Genomic DNA, 20,473 nt, shown 5'->3' on the forward strand with positions numbered 1-20,473 from the left:
CTTTTACCACTTCTCTATATTTTCAACTCTCCTTTCTCAGCTTTTGTCTTATTGAATTTAACTTCGACAATGGCCTTTTGCCTCTGTAGATTGATGTTAACTTTCTTTGCCATTCCCAAAAGCATTATCTGGCAATTGGCGCATGTATAGTTAAACCCTAAAGTTTAGCCTTATGCACAAATACCAGATAGCCTAAAATAATGAAAGTAATGATTACCTGTCTCCTCCCCTTCATCTACACTGATTGAAGTGGATTTAACAAGTGACATCAATAAGGGATCTTAGCTTTCACCTGGATTCACTTAGTCTTTGGCATTCAAGCCAGTTCAATCTTGATTTCATCAGACCAGAGCATCTTGTTTCTCATGGTCTGAGAGTCCTTTAGGTGCCTCATGGCAAACTCCAAGCGGGCTGTCGTGTGCCTTATACTGAGGAGTGGCTTCCGTCTGGCCACTCTACCATAAAGGCCTGATTGGTGGAGTGCTGCAGAGATGGTTGTCCTTCTGGAAGTTTATCCCATCTCCACAGAGGAACTCTGGAGCTCTGTCAGAGGGACCATTGGTTTCTTGGTCACCTCCCTGACCAAGGCCCTTCTCCCCCGATTGCTCAGTTTGGCCGGGCGGCCAGCTCTAGGAAGAGTCTGGGTGGTTCCAAACTTCTTCCATTTAAGAATGATGGAGGCCACTGTGTTCTTGGGGACCTTCAATGCTTTAGAAATGTCTGAATACTTATATAAATAAGGTATCTGTTTTAATACATTTGCAAACACTTAAAAAAAACAGTTTTTGCTTTGACATTATGGGGTAGTGTGTGTGTAGATTGCTGAAGATTTAAAAAAAAAAAAAAATATTTAAATCAATTTTAGAATAAGGTTGTAACGTAACAAAATGTGCAAAAGTTCAAGGGGTCTAAATACTTTCCAAAGGCACTGTATGTCATGGAAAGACAGGTTGGAATAATACCCTTTTATAGTGTAAGAGCTGTTTGAAAAGACCGCCTTAAATTTCAGCCCGTTTTGGTGGGATGGAGTTTTGGTTTGTATGGTGACATCACAATGTGGTAAATTAGTTAATAGACCAATAAGAAAGAGTTCCAAACCTCTCTGCCAATAACAGCTAATTTTCAGTCTCCCAGACATTCATAGCAAAATTCTTGCTTTACAAATTGCCCTTTGCTAAGAAGCTATTTATGTTTATTTTTGGCCATTTTAATTGAAAACAATCACAGTAAGGTTTAAATTGTTACCCAAAAATGATTTGTATTGAGAAAAAACAAATGCGTTGGACCTTTAAGGCTGCATTGTGTTTTCAACGTCTGAAAGCCCTTGTGACACGGGTGAGTGTGTTAGATGAATTTTTGGTCCATGATCCCAGTGACTACTGACACGCCAAACTCTCTAACGCCTCTTAACTAACCTCTCTTCCGTTGTGAGGAGAGCAACGTAACTCATCTGTTGTGAGGTGAGCTACGTAACTCAACACCTCACACACCTAAGGCTGTCTACCGGGTGTCGGACCGACATCAAGGCCTGACTGAGTGAGTGTGATCACAGAAACACAAAGGGAGTGCCCCGGTGTGTGACTTCACATATCAATGCATGGTTGTTGTCACTCTCCCACAGTGGGATGAAGTGCCATTGTCACTGCAGGGCCTGCTTGATCAAGCCACTTCCATTGTGTGTTGACTGCAGGTGAGTGCATGCACCCTCAGGCACAGGCCCCACTGACTACCGTTGTAACACGTACGCATACATCCCCACTTCATAGGCCCTTTCTGACACACCCTGGAGTCCCACAGAAGAGGTTAAGACTGGGACACACCCTGGAGTCCCACAGAAGAGGTTAAGACTGGGACACACCCTGGAGCCCCACAGAAGAGGTTAAGACTGGGACACACTCTGGAGTCCCACAGAAGAGGTTAAGACTGGGACACACCCTGGAGTCCCACAGAAGAGGTTAATACTGGGACACACCCTGGAACCCCACAGAAGAGGTTAAGACTGGGACACACCCTGGAGCCCCACAGAAGAGGTTAAGACTGGGACACACCCTGGAGTCCCACAGAAGAGGTTAAGACTGGGACACACCCTGGAGTCCCACAGAAGAGGTTAAGACTGGGACACACCCTGGAGCCCCACAGAAGAGGTTAAGACTGGGACACACCCTGGAGCCCCACAGAAGAGGTTAAGACTGGGACACACCCTGGAGTCCCACAGAAGAGGTTAAGACTGGGACACACCCTGGAGTCCCACAGAAGAGGTTAAGACTGAGACACACCCTGGAGTCCCACAGAAGAGGTTAAGACTGGGACACACCCTGGAACCCCACAGAAGAGGTTAAGACTGGGACACACCCTGGAGTCCCACAGAAGGGGTAAGACTGAGACAACCTCTTCTGTGGGGCTCCAGGGTGTGTCTCAGTCTTAACCTCTTCTGTGGGACTCCAGGGTGTGTCCCAGTCTTAACCTCTTCTGTGGGGCTCCAGGGTGTAAGACTGGGACACACCCTGGAGTCCCACAGAAGAGGTTAAGACTGGGACACACCCTGGAGTCCCACAGAAGAGGTTAAGACTGGGACACACCCTGGAGTCCCACAGAAGGGGTAAGACTGAGACAACCTCTTCTGTGGGGCTCCAGGGTGTGTCTCAGTCTTAACCTCTTCTGTGGGATTCTAGGGTGTGTCCCAGTCTTAACCTCTTCTGTGGGGCTCCAGGGTGTAAGACTGGGACACACCCTGGAGTCCCACAGAAGAGGTTAAGACTGGGACACACCCTGGAGTCCCACAGAAGAGGTTAAGACTGGGACACACCCTGGAGTCCCGCAGAAGAGGTTAAGACTGGGACACACCCTGGAGTCCCACAGAAGAGGTTAAGACTGGGACACACCCTGGAGTCCCACAGAAGAGGTTAAGACTGGGACACACCCTGGAGTCCCACAGAAGAGGTTAAGACTGGGACACACCCTGGAGTCCCACAGAAGAGGTTAAGACTGGGACACACCCTGGAGTCCCACAGAAGAGGTTAAGACTGGGACACACCCTGGAGTCCCACGGAAGAGGTTAAGACTGGGACACACCCTGGAGCCCCACGGAAGAGGTTAAGACTGGGACACACCCTGGAGTCCCACAGAAGAGGTTAAGACTGGGACACACCCTGGAGCCCCACAGAAGAGGTTAAGACTGGGACACACTCTGGAGCCCCACAGAAGAGGTTAAGACTGGGACTCACCCTGGAGCCCCACAGAAGAGGTTAAGACTGGGACACACCCTGGAGTCCCACAGAAGAGGTTAAGACTGGGACACACCCTGGAGTCCCACAGAAGAGGTTAAGACTGGGACACACCCTGGAGCCCCACAGAAGAGGTTAAGACTGGGACACACCCTGGAGTCCCACAGAAGAGGTTAAGACTGGGACACACCCTGGAGTCCCACAGAAGAGGTTAAGACTGAGACACACCCTGGAGTCCCACAGAAGAGGTTAAGACTGGGACACACCCTGGAACCCCACAGAAGAGGTTAAGACTGGGACACACCCTGGAGTCCCACAGAAGGGGTAAGACTGAGACACACCCTGGAGCCCCACAGAAGAGGTTAAGACTGGGACACACCTTGGAGTCCCACAGAAGAGGTTAAGACTGGGACACACCCTGGAGTCCCACAGAAGAGGTTAAGACTGGGACACACCCTGGAGTCCCACAGAAGAGGTTAAGACTGGGACACACCCTGGAGTCCCACAGAAGAGGTTAAGACTGGGACACACCCTGGAGTCCCACAGAAGAGGTTAAGACTGGGACACACCCTGGAGTCCCACAGAAGAGGTTAAGACTGGGACACACCCTGGAGTCCCACAGAAGAGGTTAAGACTGGGACACACCCTGGAGTCCCACAGAAGAGGTTAAGACTGGGACACACCCTGGAGTCCCACAGAAGAGGTTAAGACTGGGACACACCCTGGAGTCCCACAGAAGAGGTTAAGACTGGGACACATCCTGGAGTACCACAGAAGAGGTTAAGACTGGGACACACCCTGGAGTCCCACAGAAGAGGTTTTTAAGACCTGGACAGTGAGGTTGTGTTCCCTTCATCTGGGTTCACACTCAACAACAAATAACTCCTCATCCCTCAACTCACTTTCTTCACTATGGATTGATTGCCAAAACCTGCCCTCAAATTCAGGTTAGCGTTCTTTACATCCAAAATAAATACTTTTGGTGTGTATGCCTGTGTGTGTGTGTGTTGCAGTGAGCCATCTCCTTACCGCTGGGGTTGAATTCCATGCAGGATATGGGTTTGTCATGGGCTGGGAAGTGGGCCACCACTCCCTCTCCATCTGAGTCCTCACTCACCAGGACCTGGAACACACACACACACAACAGAATTTACACAGAGCGGGACCAAATTCCAACACATGGACTTCTTTTGCATCTTGCTGTAAAATAATGGAAAATTAATATGTTACAATCCCATTGGTAAAGACCATTGCCCCCTTGTGGATGTAATTAGCAATAATGCCAATAAACACCAGAAAGAGGCTTGGAATGGCAAGACATTCAGCAGCAAAAGAGAGAACACACTCTCTCACTCTTTCTATACTGTCACCGCAGCACTATGCCCGTCATCTGTCTCCATGTGCTGCATGAAAACTAAGACGCCTGACAAGAGGCTGATCTCAGACCAGTAGCTAAGCTATAAGTCCTCCGACTGTGCAACAAAAAAAATCACAGTGATGCTGAGTATGAGTCTGTTCTCAGGCCAGAGACATTGTGTGTGTAAACGTTTCTGGTCTTGAACAGATTATAACTAAGCTCAGACATAAGGCCAGAGAAAGAGTGAGAGAGAGAGAAAGGAGATGGGGGGGAGAGAGAAAGAGCAAGCAAAAGGGAGCGAGAAAGAGCAGGTCGGTCTCAAAGTGATAAATCTGGTCTAGTGTTGCATTAAGGAGCTGGGAGCATTGCTGCATTCGTATTAATATGAGCCAGTCCAAACACAAAAACAACCACTGAGCTCAACTGAGCCCTTTATTTCAGACTGGACTGGAGGGAGAGAAGGAGAGAGGAAAGGAGGGAAAGAGAAGAACAAGGAAAAGGGGAGACATAAGCCAGACCCCTTTTATTACATCAGAGGCACAATGTTGTTCTGTGAGGGAATCCTGCTGAAGCCCTTTGAAAAGGAGAATTAGTGTCGGGGGCTACCTCTGGAGAGTAAACCTATTATACAGGAGGAATGTGTGTGTGTAAAGAAGGGTCACCACTTCCAATGAAAGAGTCAACAAACTAATAGTGTGAGTTGAGAGATGTGGCAAGAAAGCAACGCAAAACCTATATAACACACAGCTATACGCTGAAGTCACACAGAAATCCCCCTTCTTTCCCTCCCTCCTCTCTCTCGCCCCCTCCTCTCTCCCTCTTTCTCCTAACTGTGTTTATGTGCAGTGTAGGGTTACTGTAAAATTGCTGGTGACACAGTGCAGACCTGCATCTGAGGAACTTAGCCCCGGTCTGGAGGAGCCCTCAGGAGACTGGGATGCCCACGCACGTGCGCGCACACACACACACACACACACACACACACACACACACACACACACACACACACACACACACACACACACACACACACACACACACACACACACACACACACACACACACACACACTGTTGTGTGGTCATAGTTTAGGAATTCAATGATTCTTCCACTGCACTACAATAAAAGGCATGGTATGGATTTATAGTAACCTTATGCCCCTTATACATAGCGGCTATAACCAACAATACGGTGAGCATTACACAGACACCCTTTCACTAAGGGAGCTAGGAAGAGAGGAATGTGCCAAAAATAGAGGATGGCGTTCAAGCATCTTGTGAGGTTACTGGTGATGATTAGCAGTGCATTCATTAAGTCTCCCCACGGCTTAAAAAAGCTGGCGCTGTGGCGAAGGCCGAGCTGGGAAAATATGAGTGAGCAAGCAAAATAAATCCCACCTTAGGCCCCGAGGTACTGTCAGGTACGTGTGTGGGGTGTGGGGTTGGTTGGTGGGCTCCTGTGTTCGCTCTAGCAGAGGATTTAAAAAAGTTTAACCTGGGAGGTTTCTCACCACAAAACCCAAAAGGTGTGTTTATGGAGGTCAGAAAGTACAAGAAAAAGGAGGGAAGAGAGGATAGAGAATCTGTTCTGATTTAAACGTTGTGTGTGTAAAAGGGCCTTGTATGTGAGAAGTGTAAACATGTAAGGCTGTAGCTCAGTAAATGTGACACTCTATTAAAGATACTGTACAAGGAAACGGACACCTGGGAACGTTTTCTGGTTACCCACAACGCATCAGTAAAAAACACTTCTAACTCTGATGAGAGAATGTCTAGAGACAGAGTTCAGTTTGATGCAAACAAAGAACAGCTGTGCTGGTGGGAGATTATAATACCTCAATGGATCGTAAAGGAAATCATACTACAAACTATCACCCTCATGCTCTAAAGGAAATCACAAATGTCATGGATATATTGGAACTAGTGGATATATGGAGGGTTAAATATCCTGACCTAGTGAGATATACATGGCGGAGGCTCAATCAAGCTAGTCGTCTTGACTACTTTCTTATGTCATTCTCGTTGGCACCAAAAGTTTAAAAAGTGTTGATAGGGGACAGAACACGGTCGGACCATTAGATAATTGGCATATACATTACGCTTAATGAATTTCCACATGGGCAAGGATATTGGAAATTGAATCAAACCCTAACGGATGATAAAAACAACTAGAACAGAGGAATTTTTCCGACATAACATAGGTACAGCAGATCCCCTTATTGTATGGAACACTTAAATGTTTAGGTCAAAATAGTCCATATTAACAACAGAACAGAGATACTAACAGAACAGAGATACCAATAAAACTGTACCAAAGGCTCAGAATAAATTACAGGAAAAACAAAAAGAAACGGAGGAACTTATTCAACAAAGATACTCGCCCATGTTTTTCACAGTACGACTGGAGTTCATAAATAAATGCCTGGAACATTTGAATTTTGGAGAATCTCTTATGAAATGGGTTAAAGTCATGTATAGTAACCCTAGGTGTAAAATAGTAAACAATGGCTACTTCTCAGAAAGTGTTAAACTGTCAAGAGGAGGAAAACGTGTATAATATTACATATTGGATCTCTAAAAATACAACATTTACATTACCATGTAGTTTACCAATAAAATGGTTTGATGGTGATGTGGACATACTCGGTATACATATCCTGAAAGAAATACTTGATCTCACTCCAATAAATGTAAATAGAAACTTAGAAAAATAGAGAAGATCTTGCTACAATGGAAAGAAAAATACCTGTCTATTTGTGGAAAAATGACCCTGATTAACTCTTCAGTCTCATCCCAGTTGACCTATTTGCTTATGGTCTTGCCTGCACCTAGCGAACCGTTATTTAAATTATAATAAAAAATACATTCCATTTTAGTTGGAACTGCAAGCCAGAAAAAATTAAACAGGCCTATTTATATAATGAATATGAATTCAGACGGAAGAAATCATTAAATATTAAAGCATTAGACCTCTCACTACAGGCTTCAACAACATGTAACAAAAGTTACTTAAATCCAAACTAGTTCTCTAGCAAATTAAAAAGAATGTCTCCCCCCATTTTCAAGAAGAGCCTTTTTCCCTTTATTCAGATTACAACCTCGCACTTTTAATATTTGAAAAGGAAAACTCCCAAAATATCACTATTGTTAAAAACAAGCCATAGAAAGTTGGTTGCAATTTCAATTTAATCCACAAGAAAAAAACAGAACAAACAGTGGTTAAACTCAAAAATACTAATAGATAAAAATAAAAAAAATAAAAATGTATTAAAAAACGAAATAGTCGTGTTTATTATATAATTTACAAATATTATACTGGTGCAGTTATGTCACACATGCAGCTAAGAAAAATATATGGAAATGTCTGCTCTACTCAAAATTACAACCAACTAATTGCAGCATTACTGCAAAAATGGAAGAGCAAAGTGGAAGAGGGAAAAAGTAGGGAACTTGTCTGTCGGCCCTGCATTAAAGACCATAGTTGGTTAAAGAAAATTCTGATAAATAAAAAAGTTTAACAGTTTCATTTATTGGACCCAAAAAATTGACAGCTGTGCCATATAGATTGCGAAATAGCTGGGAAGAGATTTTCGATGTACCGATTCCATAGCACATGGTTTATGAACTGATACGCAAAATGACGGCGGATTTCAAAACGTAGAATATTTCAATTGAATTATTATACGAAATTCTTAAACCAATACAATGTTATAAATATGGGGGATACAACCTCGGCAGATTTTGCTGCGAAGAGACAGAATAATTCAATAATTTGTTTTGGTACTGTCCATATGTAGCTTGTGGTCACAGGTCCAGGAATGGCTGAAGAATTGCAACATTTACCTGGAGCTAACGCGGCAGATAGCAATACTGGGTGATTTTAAAAGTCATAGTCAATAATCAATAATATAATAATAGTTTTAGCAAAAAATATATATATTTATTTTACAATCTGTAGAAATTATGAGAATAGAAAAGATTCAGAACTTCTGTGAAACATAACAGCACAGTTAAAATATATGGCAAATAGAAATCCAATATGGATAGTGTTAAGAGATAGATGGGAGGGGTTGAATGGAGCTGAAGGTTGGGAATAATAACAACTAATAACAAGATAACTAATGTAAAACATACTGTGTCTGTAAAACATATATACAGTTGAAGTTGGGAGTTTACATACACCTTAGCCAAATACATTTAAACTCAGTTTTTCACAATTCCTGACATTTAATCCTAGTAAAAACTCCCTGTCTTAGGTCAGTCAGAATCACCACTTTATTCTAAGAATGTGAATTCTCAGAATAATAGTGGAGAGAATGATTTATTTCAGCTTATATTTCTTTCATCACATTCCCAGTTGGTCAGAAGTTTACATACACTCAATTAGTATTTGACAGCGTTGCCTTTAAATGATTTAACTTCAGTCAAACGTGTTGGGTAGCCTTCCACAAGCTTCCCACAATAAGTTGGGTGAATTTTGGCCCATTCCTCCTGATAGAGCTGGTGTAACTGAGCCAGGTTTTTAGGCCTCCTTGCTCGCACACACTTTTTTAGTTCTGCCCACAAATTTTCTATGGGATTGAGGTCAGGGCTTTGTGATGGCCACTCCAATACCTTGACCCTGTTGTCCTTAAGCCATTTTGCCACAACTTTGGAAGTATGCCTGGTGTCATTGTCCATTTTGAAGACCCATTTGCGACCAAGCTTTAACTTCCTGACTGATGTCTTGAGATGTTGCTTCAATATATCCACATCATTTTCCTTTCTCATGATGCCATCTATTTTGTGAAGTGCACCAGTCCCTCCTGCAGCAAAGCACCCCCACAACATGATGCTGCCACCCCCGTGCTTCATGGTTGGGATGGTGTTCTTTGGCTTGGCTCTTTGGTTCTTTGGCGTCTTTTCTTTAGTTGCGGATCAGACCTGCACAACGGTCAGGAGGAATTTTTTACCATTCCTCTTCACAAAACTGTTTCAGTTCAGCAATATTCTTGGGATGTCTGGTGTGAACTGCTCTCGAGGTCATGCCACAGCATCTCAATCAGGTTGAGGTCAGGACTCAAAGAAAAACCCTTGAATGAGTAAGAGCTGCAATATTAAAGCTGATCTACCCCCTAAACAAATACATGTATGTAACTGAAAGAAAAATGATTCATGTGGTTCTTTATTTTGTGTTAAATCATTCCATTTCTATGGCCTGGTCTTCACTTGGGACCTGTGCCAAAAGCAGGAAGAGACACATTCCCATTATGTATCGAGCAGCCAGTGGCAGTCTACTGAGATACAGTAGGTTGGGACAGTTTATAAAAAGGTAGTGATGACACATTATTATCAGGTGAGAATTATTGTTCAAACAACCCCAAAAGGATTACTACATACACAAAAACCAACCAAGATGTATGTTTCGCTTTGTACACTTTTTCAACATTACTTCAGAGCAATGGTCCATAACACAGACGGTAAGACACAGTAATACATGTACCTCTCCAACAACATCTTTTAAACTCCACATTGTGTGAAAACAATTTTTTTGCAGTATTCCTTCTTCTTCCATTTCTGGTTGCAGAACATGTATATTTTCTTACCATTACATCAAAAGGTGATTTAACACGGTTGGAGAGCCAGGGTCTATAACTTAGTGATCACACATACCTGTCCCTCTCCCACATTGTGTGTGTCAATGACGGTGATTACTCCGGGGGCATGGGGGCTTCGGCGGGTGGTGCTGTGGGGGGTAGCACCCTCCTCGTCGGGGGCGCCAGTGGGTAGAGTACCAGCTAGCTGGGTCACCACCTTCCCCACCATGGTGAGACCAGTCTTTAGGGTCTAACCAGAACGACAGGGGGAAGGGGGAGGGAGAGCAGCGCATATATAGAGGGGGGAGAATAGGGGAGAGAGGGGGGAGGAGAAGGGAGAGAGGGGGGAGGTGGAGAATAGCAGGAAACAAACATCAGATTGGGCTCATCGTCATAAACCAACTAGACACTTCCAATAAAGACACCAGTATGTCTGTTTGACTAAGGGGATCTGGGAGAGAAGTGTTGATCAATATAGAACGACTGTGTCTACGCATGCCTATAAGCGTGTGTGCGTGTGTGTCTGTGAGAGAGAGACTGGCTATTTACTCAATGCTATCAGCTGCTGCTGATGATGTGGAGTGCTGAAACAGCAGGAGCCAAGTGTCTGCCACCAGTCTCTCCTCCCCAGACTCCCCCCTTCTCAGCCCTACAAAGATCAATGGCTCCTGTTTGGATTAGCACTAAAACGTCACACTGCAGTGATTAGAAAACACATTAGTGTTGATCAATTAGGAGCCAAACGCACTGTTTCATTATTGATGGGGCTCTGAGCAATTTACACACGCCAGTCTGTTAGTGGGCTAGGTGGAGTCACCAAGTGAGGGAGTGTGTGTGGGTGGGTGAGTGTGTGTGTGATGCATAGACCCAACAAACGAGAGGCGCCACATGGTATTGACAGTGCTGCCTGGCCTGAATACCTGATTAGGTTCTCCGGGGCCCCTTTGCGCTGACACACACACAGTATACGGACTCCATTAGCTCAGGAAAGTGTAGCGGTGAGATAGTGGTGCTTAAGTGGAGTCTATCCATTTCCTTGAGCCTGGCCTGGCCCAGGCCACAGAGGTGTTTGAGTCAGACACCCTGGCTAGGCCCGGAGAGGACATGGAGGAGCCTCCACACTGATGCAGAGCATCACACACGCAGTTTTGCTTTATGTTTACATTCCAGTGATTAGTATGAGGAACAATACAGCTGGAATTATGCACTGTTAGAAAATATTATTTCCTACAAAATGCTTGGAAATACTCCCCAAAATCTTCCCCTTAGCGCTCTCTCCACGCCCCCTCTCGCCTTCCAAGTCTCTGGACAGCAGCACTCAGTCGGAGTGTGGCGTTGTAGACCGGAGGAGGGGGGAAGCAGTGAAAATATTGAGATGATAATATATAGTCTAAACGGCGGCTGCAGACCGGGACCTCGTTTCCCCCTCCCTCCGTTAGCCAGGCTAACACTTCAGCGCTGCTGCCGCTGCTCTTTTTGATGTACAGTGCCTTGCAAAAGTATTCACCCCCCCCCCTTGGTGTTCTTCCTGTTTTGTTGCATTACAACCTTTAATTTAAAAGGCTTTTTATTTGGATTTCATGTAATGGACATACACAAAAAAAATACTTGTTTAAAAAAATGTATTTAAAAAACGGAAAAGTGGTGCGTGCATATGTATTCACCCCCTTTGCTATGAAGCCCCTAAATAAGATCAGGTGCAACCAATTACCTTCAGAAGTCACATAATTAGTTAAATAAATAAAGTCCACCTGTATGCAATCTAAGTGTCACATGATCTGTCACATGATCTCAGTATGTATACACCTGTTCTGAAAGGCCCCAGAGTCTGCAACACCACTAAGGGGCACCACCAAGTAAGCGGCACCATGAAGACCAAGGAGCTCTCCAAACAGGTCAGGGACAAAGTTGTGGAGAAGTACAGATCAGGGTTGGGTTATATAAGAATATCCTAAACTTTAAAACACCCCACGGAGCACCATTAAATCCATAAAATTCTTTAAAGAATATGGCACAACAACAAACCTGCCAAGAGATGGCCGCCCACCAAAACTCACAGACCAGGCATGGAGGGCATTAATCAGAGGCAACAAAGAGACCAAAGATAACCCTGAAGGAGCTGCAAAGCTCCACAGCGGAGATTGGAGTATCTCTCCATAGGACCACTTTAAGCCGTACACACCACAGAGCTGGGCTTTACGGAAGAGTGGCCAGAAAGAAATAAGCAGACATGTTTGGTGTTCGCCGAAAGGCATGTGGGACGCCGAAACGCATTGTTTTACGCTGCTGCTACTGTCTGTTAATCATATATGCATAGTCACTTTAACTATACATTCATGTACATATGTACAGTCGTGGCCAAAAGATTTTAGAATGACACAAATATTTATTTCCACAAAGTTTGCTGCTTCATTGTCTCTAGATATTTTTGTCAGATGTTACTATGGAATACTGAAGTATAATTAATTACATAATTACAAGCATTCCATAAGTGTCAAAGTCTTTTATTGACAATTACATGAAGTTGATGCAGAGTCAATATTTGCAGTGTTGACCCTTCTTTTTCAAGACCTCTGCAATCCGCATTGGCATGCTGTCAATTAACTTCGGTGCCACATCCTGACTGATGGCAGCCCATTCTTGCATAATCAATGCTTGGAGTTTGTCAGAATTTGTGGGGTTTTGTTTGTCCACCCGCCTCTTGACGATTGACCACAAGTTCTCAATGGGATTAAGTTCTGACGAGTTTCCAGGCCATGGACCCAAAATATCAATGTTTTGTTCCCCGAGCCACTTCGTTATCCCTTCTGCGTTATGCAAGGTGCTCCATCATGTTGGAAAAGGCATTGTTCGTCACCAAACTGTTCCTGGATGGCTGGGAGAAGTTGCTCTCGGAGGATGTGTTGGTACCATTCTTTATTCATGGCTGTGTTCTTAGGCAAAATTGTGAGTGAGCCCACTCCTTTGGCTGAGAAGCAACCCCACACATGAATGGTCTCAGGATGCTTTACTGTTGGCATGACACAGGACTGATGGTAGCGCTCACCTTGTCTTCTCCGGACAAGCTTTTTTCCGGATGCCCCAAACAATCGGAAAGGGGATTCATCAGAGAAAATGACTTTACCCCAGTCCTCAGCAGTCCAATCCCTGTACCTTTTGCAGAATATCAGTCTGTCCCTGATGTTTTTCCTAGAGAGAAGTGGCTTCTTTGCTGCCCTTCTTGACACCAGGCCATCCTCCAAAAGTCTTCACCTCACTGTGCGTGCAGATGCACTCACACCTGCCTGCTGCCATTCCTGAGCAAGCTCTGTACTGGTGGTGCCCCGATCCCGCAGCTGAATCAACTTTAGGAGACGGTCCTGGCGCTTGCTGGACTTTCTTGGGCACCCTGAAGCCTTCTTCACAACAATTGAACCGCTCTCCTTGAAGTTCTTGATGATCCGATAAATGGTTGATTTAGGTTTAATCTTTCTGGCAGCAATATCCTTGCCTGTGAAGCCCTTTTTGTGCAAAGCAATGATGACGGCATGTGTTTCCTTGCAGGAAACCATGGTTGACAGAGGAAGAACAATGATTCCAAGCACCACCCTCCTTTTGAAGCTTCCAGTCTGTTATTCGAACTCAATCAGCATGACAGAGTGATCTCCAGCCTTATTCTCGTCAACACTCACACCTGTGTTAACGAGAGAATCACTGACATGATGTCAGCTGGTCCTTTTGTGGCAGGGCTGAAATGCAGTGGAAATGTTTTTGGGGGATTCAGTTCATTTGCATGGCAAAGAGGGACTTTGCAATTAATTGCAATTAAGCTGATCACTCTTCATAACATTCTGGAGTATATTCAAATTGCCCTCATACAAACTGAGACAGCAGACTTTGTGAAAATGAATATTTGTGTCATTCTCAAAATGTTTGGCCACGACTGTACATACTACCTCAATTGGCCCGACCAACCAGTGCTCCCGCACATTGGCTAACCGGGCTATCTGCATTGTGTCCTGCCACCCACCAACGGCTCTTTTACGCTACAGCTACTCTCTGTTCATCATTTATGCATAGTCACTTTAACCATAGCTACATGTACATACCACCTCAATCAGCCTGACTAACCAGTGTCTGTATGTAGCCTCGCTACTGTATATAGCCTCACTACTGTTTATCAGTCTTTTTACTGTTGTTTTCTTTACTTACCTATTGTTCACCTAATACATTTTTTGCATTATTGGTTAGAGCCTGTAAGTAAGCATTTCACTGTAAGGTCTACCTACACCAGTTGTATTCGGCGCACGTGACAAATAAACTTCGATTTGAGACTCCCCAAACATATGGAAGAAGGTACTCTGGTCAGATGAGACAAAAATTTAGCTTTTTGGCCATCAAGGAAAACGCTATGTCTGGCGCAAACCCAACACCTCGAGAACACCATCCCTACAGTGAAGCATGGTGGTGGCAGCATCATGTTGTGGGGATGTTTTTCATCGGCAGGGACTGGGAAACTGGTCAGAATTGAAGGAATGATGGATGGCGCTAAATACAGGGAAATTATTGAGGGAAACCTGTTTCAGTCGTCCAGAGATTTGAGACAGGAACGGAGGCTCACCTTCCAGCAGGACAATGACCCTAAGCATACTGCTAAAGCAACACTCGAGTGGTTTAAGGGGAAACATTTAAATGTCTTTGAATGGCCTAGTCAAAGCCCAGACCTCAATCCAACTGAGAATTTGTGGTATGACCAGCAGGAACCCATCCAACTTGAAGGAGCTGGAGCAGTTTTGCCTTGAAGAATGGGCAAAAATCCGAGTGGCTAGATGTGCCAAGCGTATAGAAACATACCCCCAGAGGACTTGCAGCTGTAATTGCTGCAAAAGGTGGCTCTACAAAGTATTGTCTTTTGGGGGGGTGAATAGTTATGCATGCTCAAGTTGTCTGTTTTTCTTGTCCTATTTCTTGTTTGTTTCACCCCAAAAAATATTTAGCATCTTCAAAGTGGTAGGCATGTTGTGTAAATCAAATGATACAAACCCTCCAAAAATCTATTTTAATTCCAGGTTGTAAGGCAACAAAATAGGAAAAATGCCAAGGGAGTGAATACTTTCGCAAGCCGCCATTAGCGGCTAATGGGACTGCTATCACGCTAGCCGTTAGCGCTCATTAAGGAGAAAGGGAGGGAGAGACCATGGGAATAACCCGAGGGGGCTTCATAAATCAATTAGAGTTCCCCTTTGCAGGCTTGGAAAAGACAGGAGACTGGAACCATATGAGGAAATTGCTGTGCTAGGCTAGTAGCGTGGGATAGCTTAGCCGCTACATCAACAGAGCGGAGGGGTATAAATTCAGTTTGGTATCAAAGGGCTTAGCAGTTAGCGTAGCCTGGCGGTGCTCTCCAGCTGAGAGGAGTATTACAGGGGCCATATGTCCCATATTGCAGGACAGTACAGGATGGAACCCCCTACAGACAAATACAGGGACCATAGAATTGAGTTAAGATGCTCATTGACTCTCAAGGCCTGTGTCTGGGTTATGATATAGATTCTCAGAATGGTGTCTGACTCACAGGGGAAAGCCTAGGTGGATCCTATATCACTTCTCAGAAATGTACAGATGTAAATGATTTTATTACAACCACTGAGATGGAGGGAAGTGTGTGTGAGAGAGTGTATGTGTTTGACTTACTTTAGCAGCGCTGATGACTGTAGCTGTGTAAGACTGGGCATTGTCCCCGCAGGCACCGCCTCGAGACTGGTGACACCGGATCAACTGGAGGGAGAGAGAGAGAGAGAGAGAGAGACACACACACACACACACACAGACAGACAGACAGACAGACAGAGAGACACAGAGACACAGAGAGAGACAGGGAGAGAGAGACACAGAGAGAGAGAGAGAGAGAGAGAGAGAGAGAGAGAGAGAGAGAGAGAGAGACACACACAGAGAGAGAAAAACACAGAGAGAGAAAAACAGATAAGAAATACATAACCATCGTCCTCCTGCACCTGATGCCAACCAGAAACAGAATATGGAGGAGCTGCACATTAAAAACACTCCTACTCCTATCCCACTGTCCATTTCCTTGGATCCAGCCATCCATCCCAGACCTACTCTATACTTCACGAACAGAGTAGCTTATACGTTTCCCAACATTACTCGGTCTACTGCCCAATGCCATAGTAACAAGTAGTCACTGACCCATCTGTCAATTGCTTGAGTGGCCGGTCGTAATCAGAAAACTACCAGACACAATTATCCATTAAACCTATTGCGTAGAGTGGACTTGCTTTTGGAAAATACCACAATCCTATTAAATAGACATTAAAAAAACCTACATCTGTTGGTTTTCAGATGTTATCATTTCTAGTGGCATCTTCTTGGAATGAGTTGTACTGAGAGATTAAAGAGCTCAAATAAAAAATGCTTTTGAGGACTGTAAATATGCTGTTGTGATAAGTACATCTGTGACGGATGGGTGTGTGTGTGTGTGTGCCTGTGTCCTACCTTATTCTCAGCGTAGGCTAGCCAGCGTCCTCCCAGTGCTATGGGGTTTAGGTTGGGGCCCGGACATGGAAAGCAGCCTGAAAACACACGGGAGGAAACATACAGTTATTGAAGGTGAACTCCATACTTTCTCCATACCCTTCAGCCACGGGACAAATTGGATGCACAATTGAGGCTGACACAACACAGTCACACCAATTTATATACACCAATCAAGGCGTAAAATCATGACTGCGTATCTCAAATGGACTGCCCTGGGATTACCTAACTTCAACATGTTCCCTTTTAGAAGTTGCAGAAACAGTGAATGCTGATAATGCTGCTGTAGATATTCGCTTTAGAAGTCAGAGTTCCTCTCCTCCGAGTGTGTCTCGGTTTCTCTTAAAGCCCTAATGTGTTTGAGAGGGGAAAGTGGATCACTGTGTGTGTGCTTTAGTAGTCCCCATAGGGATCAGTGTGTCTGCCAGTCAATCTAGACAGGAGCCGTCCCCACTTTATTGTGTGCCACAGAACGCATTAGGTCATAATGTGGCTCTAAGTAAAAAGAAACACACACACACTGAAAAGCTCAGCATAAATACAAATGGACGTCAACATACATACAGAAGAAGAGGACAAACAGCCCATAAATTCACACACGGATCAAGCTATCAGTATACAGTGCATTCGGAAAGTCTTCAGACCCCTTGACTTCTTCCACATTTTGTTACGTTACAGCCTTATTCTAAAATAGATATAACAATACCCCATAATGCCCAAGCGAAAACAAGGTTTTAGAAATGTTTGCAAATGTATTAAAAACAACGACAGAAACAGCTTATTCACATAAGTATTCAGACCCTTGGCTATGAGACTCGAAATTAAGTTCAGGTGCATCCTGTTTCCATTGATCATACTTGAGATGTTTCTATAACTTGATTAGAGTCCACCTGTGGTCAATTCAATTGATTGGACATGATTTGGAAAGGCACACACCTGTTTATATAAGGTCCCACAGTTGACAGTCCATGTCAGAGCAAGAACCAAGCCATGAGGTCAAAGGAATTGTCCGTAGAGCTCCGAGACAGGATTGTGTCGAGGCACAGATCTAGGAAAGGGTACTAAAAAATTTCTGCAACATTGAAGGTCCCCAAGAACACAGTGGCCTCCATCATTCTTAAATGGAAGAAGTTTGGAACCAGCAAGACTCTTCCTAGATCTGGCCGCCCGGCCAAACTGAGCAATCGGGGGAGAAGGTGCCTTGATCAGGGAGGTGTCCAAGAACCTGATGGTCACTCTGACAGAGCTCCAGAGTTCCTCTGTGGAGATGAGAGAACCTTCCAGAAGGCCAACAATCTCTGCAGCACTCCACCAATCAGGCCTTTATGGTAGAGTAGCCAGATGGAAGCCACTCCTCAGTAAAAAAGCACATGTCAGCTCGCTTAGAGTTTGCCAAAGGGCACCTAAAGGACTCTCAGAACATGAGAAGCAAGATTCTCTGGTCTGATGAAACCAAGATTGAACTATTTGGCCTGAATGCCAAGCATCACATCTGGAGGAAAACTGGCAACATCCCTACGTTGAAATATGGTGGTGGCAGTATCATGCTGTGGGGATGTTTTTCAGCATCGGGGACTGGGAGACTAGAAAGGATCAAGGGAAAGATGAACGGAGCAAAGTACAGAGAAATCCTTGATGAAAAGCTGCTCCAGAGCACTCAGGACCTCAGACTGGGGTGAAGGTTCACCTTCCAACAGGACAACGACCCTAAGCACACACCCAAGCCAATGCAGGAGTGGCTTCGGGACAAGTTTCTGAATGTCCTTGAGTGGCCCAGCCAGAGCCTGGACTTGAACTCGATCAAACATCTCTGGAGAGACCTGAAAATAGCTCTGCAGCAACGCTTCCCATCCAACCTGATAGAGCTTGAGGATCTGCAGAGAAGAATGGGAGAAACTCTCTAAATACAGGTGTGCCAAGCTTGTAACATCATACCCAAGAAGACTCAAGGCTGTAATCGCTGCCAAAGGTGCTTCAACAAAGTACTGAGTAAAGGGTCTGAATACTTATGTAAATGTGATAATTCAGTTTTACCTTTTTAATACATTAGCAAAAATGTCTAAAAACCTGTTTTTGCTTTGTCATTATGGGGTATTGTGTGTAGATTGAGTGGATAATAATTTTTTTAATCCATTTTAGAACAAGGCTGTAACGTAACAAAATGTGGGAAAAGTCAACGTGTCTGAATACTTTCTGAATGCACTGTATACTGGAACAAATGTGTCCACCCACTCACACAGATGTTGATGTAAACAGTCATCTCACAGTAGACATGAGTAATAATTAACTAAATACAACCACACACACTGGAGTCAATGGCCAGACAGCACCAGACATGGGTTCAAATACTATTTGAAATGATTTCAAAAACGTTATCTGTGCTTGATTAAGCTTGTCTGGCTTAATAGACCAATATATTAGTTCCAAAACACTCAAGGTATTTGAGCACACCATCAGGATTCACCACTACTCCCAAACATATCTGTAAACAGAGAAGGAGTCATGATGGAACCTGCCATAAATGCACGCAGAGAGTAACGGGGACAAATACGCTTGTTTGTGCACACACATACACACAGATATACAAACACATACCCCCACAAACGTACATACCAGTACACACACACCAATATGAGGTCATGTGAGTGCAAAGGGAGAGAGCCAAAGGGAGAGGGGTTTGGCTGACAGTAATGTAGTGCTCAGGGTGCAGATGAGATGGAGTCAGACAGTAATTTAGTGTTCAGAAGAGTCAAGGCTGGGAGGCGCGGGGTGAATAGGACTTGAGGTAAGCCACAATGCTATGGCCTTTTGTTGGCTCTCCACGGCTGGGGGAGAATGACCCACTCAGCCCAGGCAGTGAGATAACATGTGTCTGACACATCCTGTGTGGATAGGGGGATGAGAGGAGAGAGGAAAAGAGAGCGAAAAGGGAACAGAGGAGAGAGAGAAGAGGATGAGATGAGATATTGGAAAACAGAAAAGACATGAAAAGAAAGAAGAGAGGAAGGGGGAGAAGAGGAATGGATATGAAGAGAAAATAAAAGACAGACTAAGTGAGAGGGGAAAAGGCTGAGGAGAACAGAGGAAAGAGAAAAAGCAAAGGGCCGAAATAAGGAAAGATGAAGAGAAAATAAAACATTTGATCGAGAAAAAGGGGAATCACCAACCCCAAACCCAACATCACATCCACACACAGACCTAACTAACCTCATCCCCACTCCACACCACTATAAAAGACAAGAACAACTAAAAACACCCACATTACAGGACGCATGTGTTGCTCCTCATCCTCCCCAAAGAGAAACGCGTCTCCATTTCACGAGGAGGAAGCGTCATAGAGGGCGATTAACAGTCATTGTCCCGTGGCCCAGCCAGACATGGATAGGAAAGGCAGGCAGACACCGCATTAAGACCAAATTCTCCTAAAAGCAGTCAGTTTACTATCTGCAGGCAGCAATGGCCTTGTTACATATACTGTTTCACGTCATCCTGCGCTGACCATCCTACCGATCCTGACTTCGGCGATGTCATTTACAAAACACTCCAACACTCTACTCAGAAAATTGGATGTAGTCTTGCACAGTGCCATCCGTTTTGTCACCAAAGCCCCATATACTACCCACCACTGTGACCTGTATGCTCTCGTTGGCTGGCCCTTGCTTCATATTTGTCGCCAAACCCACTTGCTCCAGGTCATCTATAAGTCTTTGCTAGGTAAAGCCCCGCCTTATCTCAGCTCACTGGTCACCATAGCAGCACCCACCCGTAGCACGCGCTCCAGCAGGT

General features: G+C 44.6%; 1 protein-coding gene across 8 annotated transcripts in view; it reads right to left on the reverse strand.

Annotated features, from left to right (window-relative positions):
* LOC139547962 (BCAS3 microtubule associated cell migration factor-like) overlaps positions 1 to 20,473 on the reverse strand; it is a 361,432-nt gene that overhangs the window by 311,633 nt on the left and 29,326 nt on the right. For 6 of the 8 annotated variants that reach the window (XM_071357201.1, XM_071357198.1, XM_071357200.1 and 3 more), the window contains exons 10-13: positions 16,649 to 16,725; positions 15,830 to 15,913; positions 10,233 to 10,406; positions 4,254 to 4,347 (exon numbers count right to left, since the gene is read on the reverse strand). In XM_071357201.1, coding sequence (XP_071213302.1) covers positions 4,254 to 4,347; positions 10,233 to 10,406; positions 15,830 to 15,913; positions 16,649 to 16,725 — 429 coding nt within the window. The remainder of the gene's footprint in view (positions 1 to 4,253; positions 4,348 to 10,232; positions 10,407 to 15,829; positions 15,914 to 16,648; positions 16,726 to 20,473) is intronic. The other 2 variants (XM_071357199.1, XM_071357197.1) reach the window with 1 other exon arrangement.

This window comes from Salvelinus alpinus, chromosome 21 (assembly GCF_045679555.1).
Source record: "Salvelinus alpinus chromosome 21, SLU_Salpinus.1, whole genome shotgun sequence".
Lineage (NCBI taxonomy): Eukaryota > Metazoa > Chordata > Actinopteri > Salmoniformes > Salmonidae > Salvelinus > Salvelinus alpinus.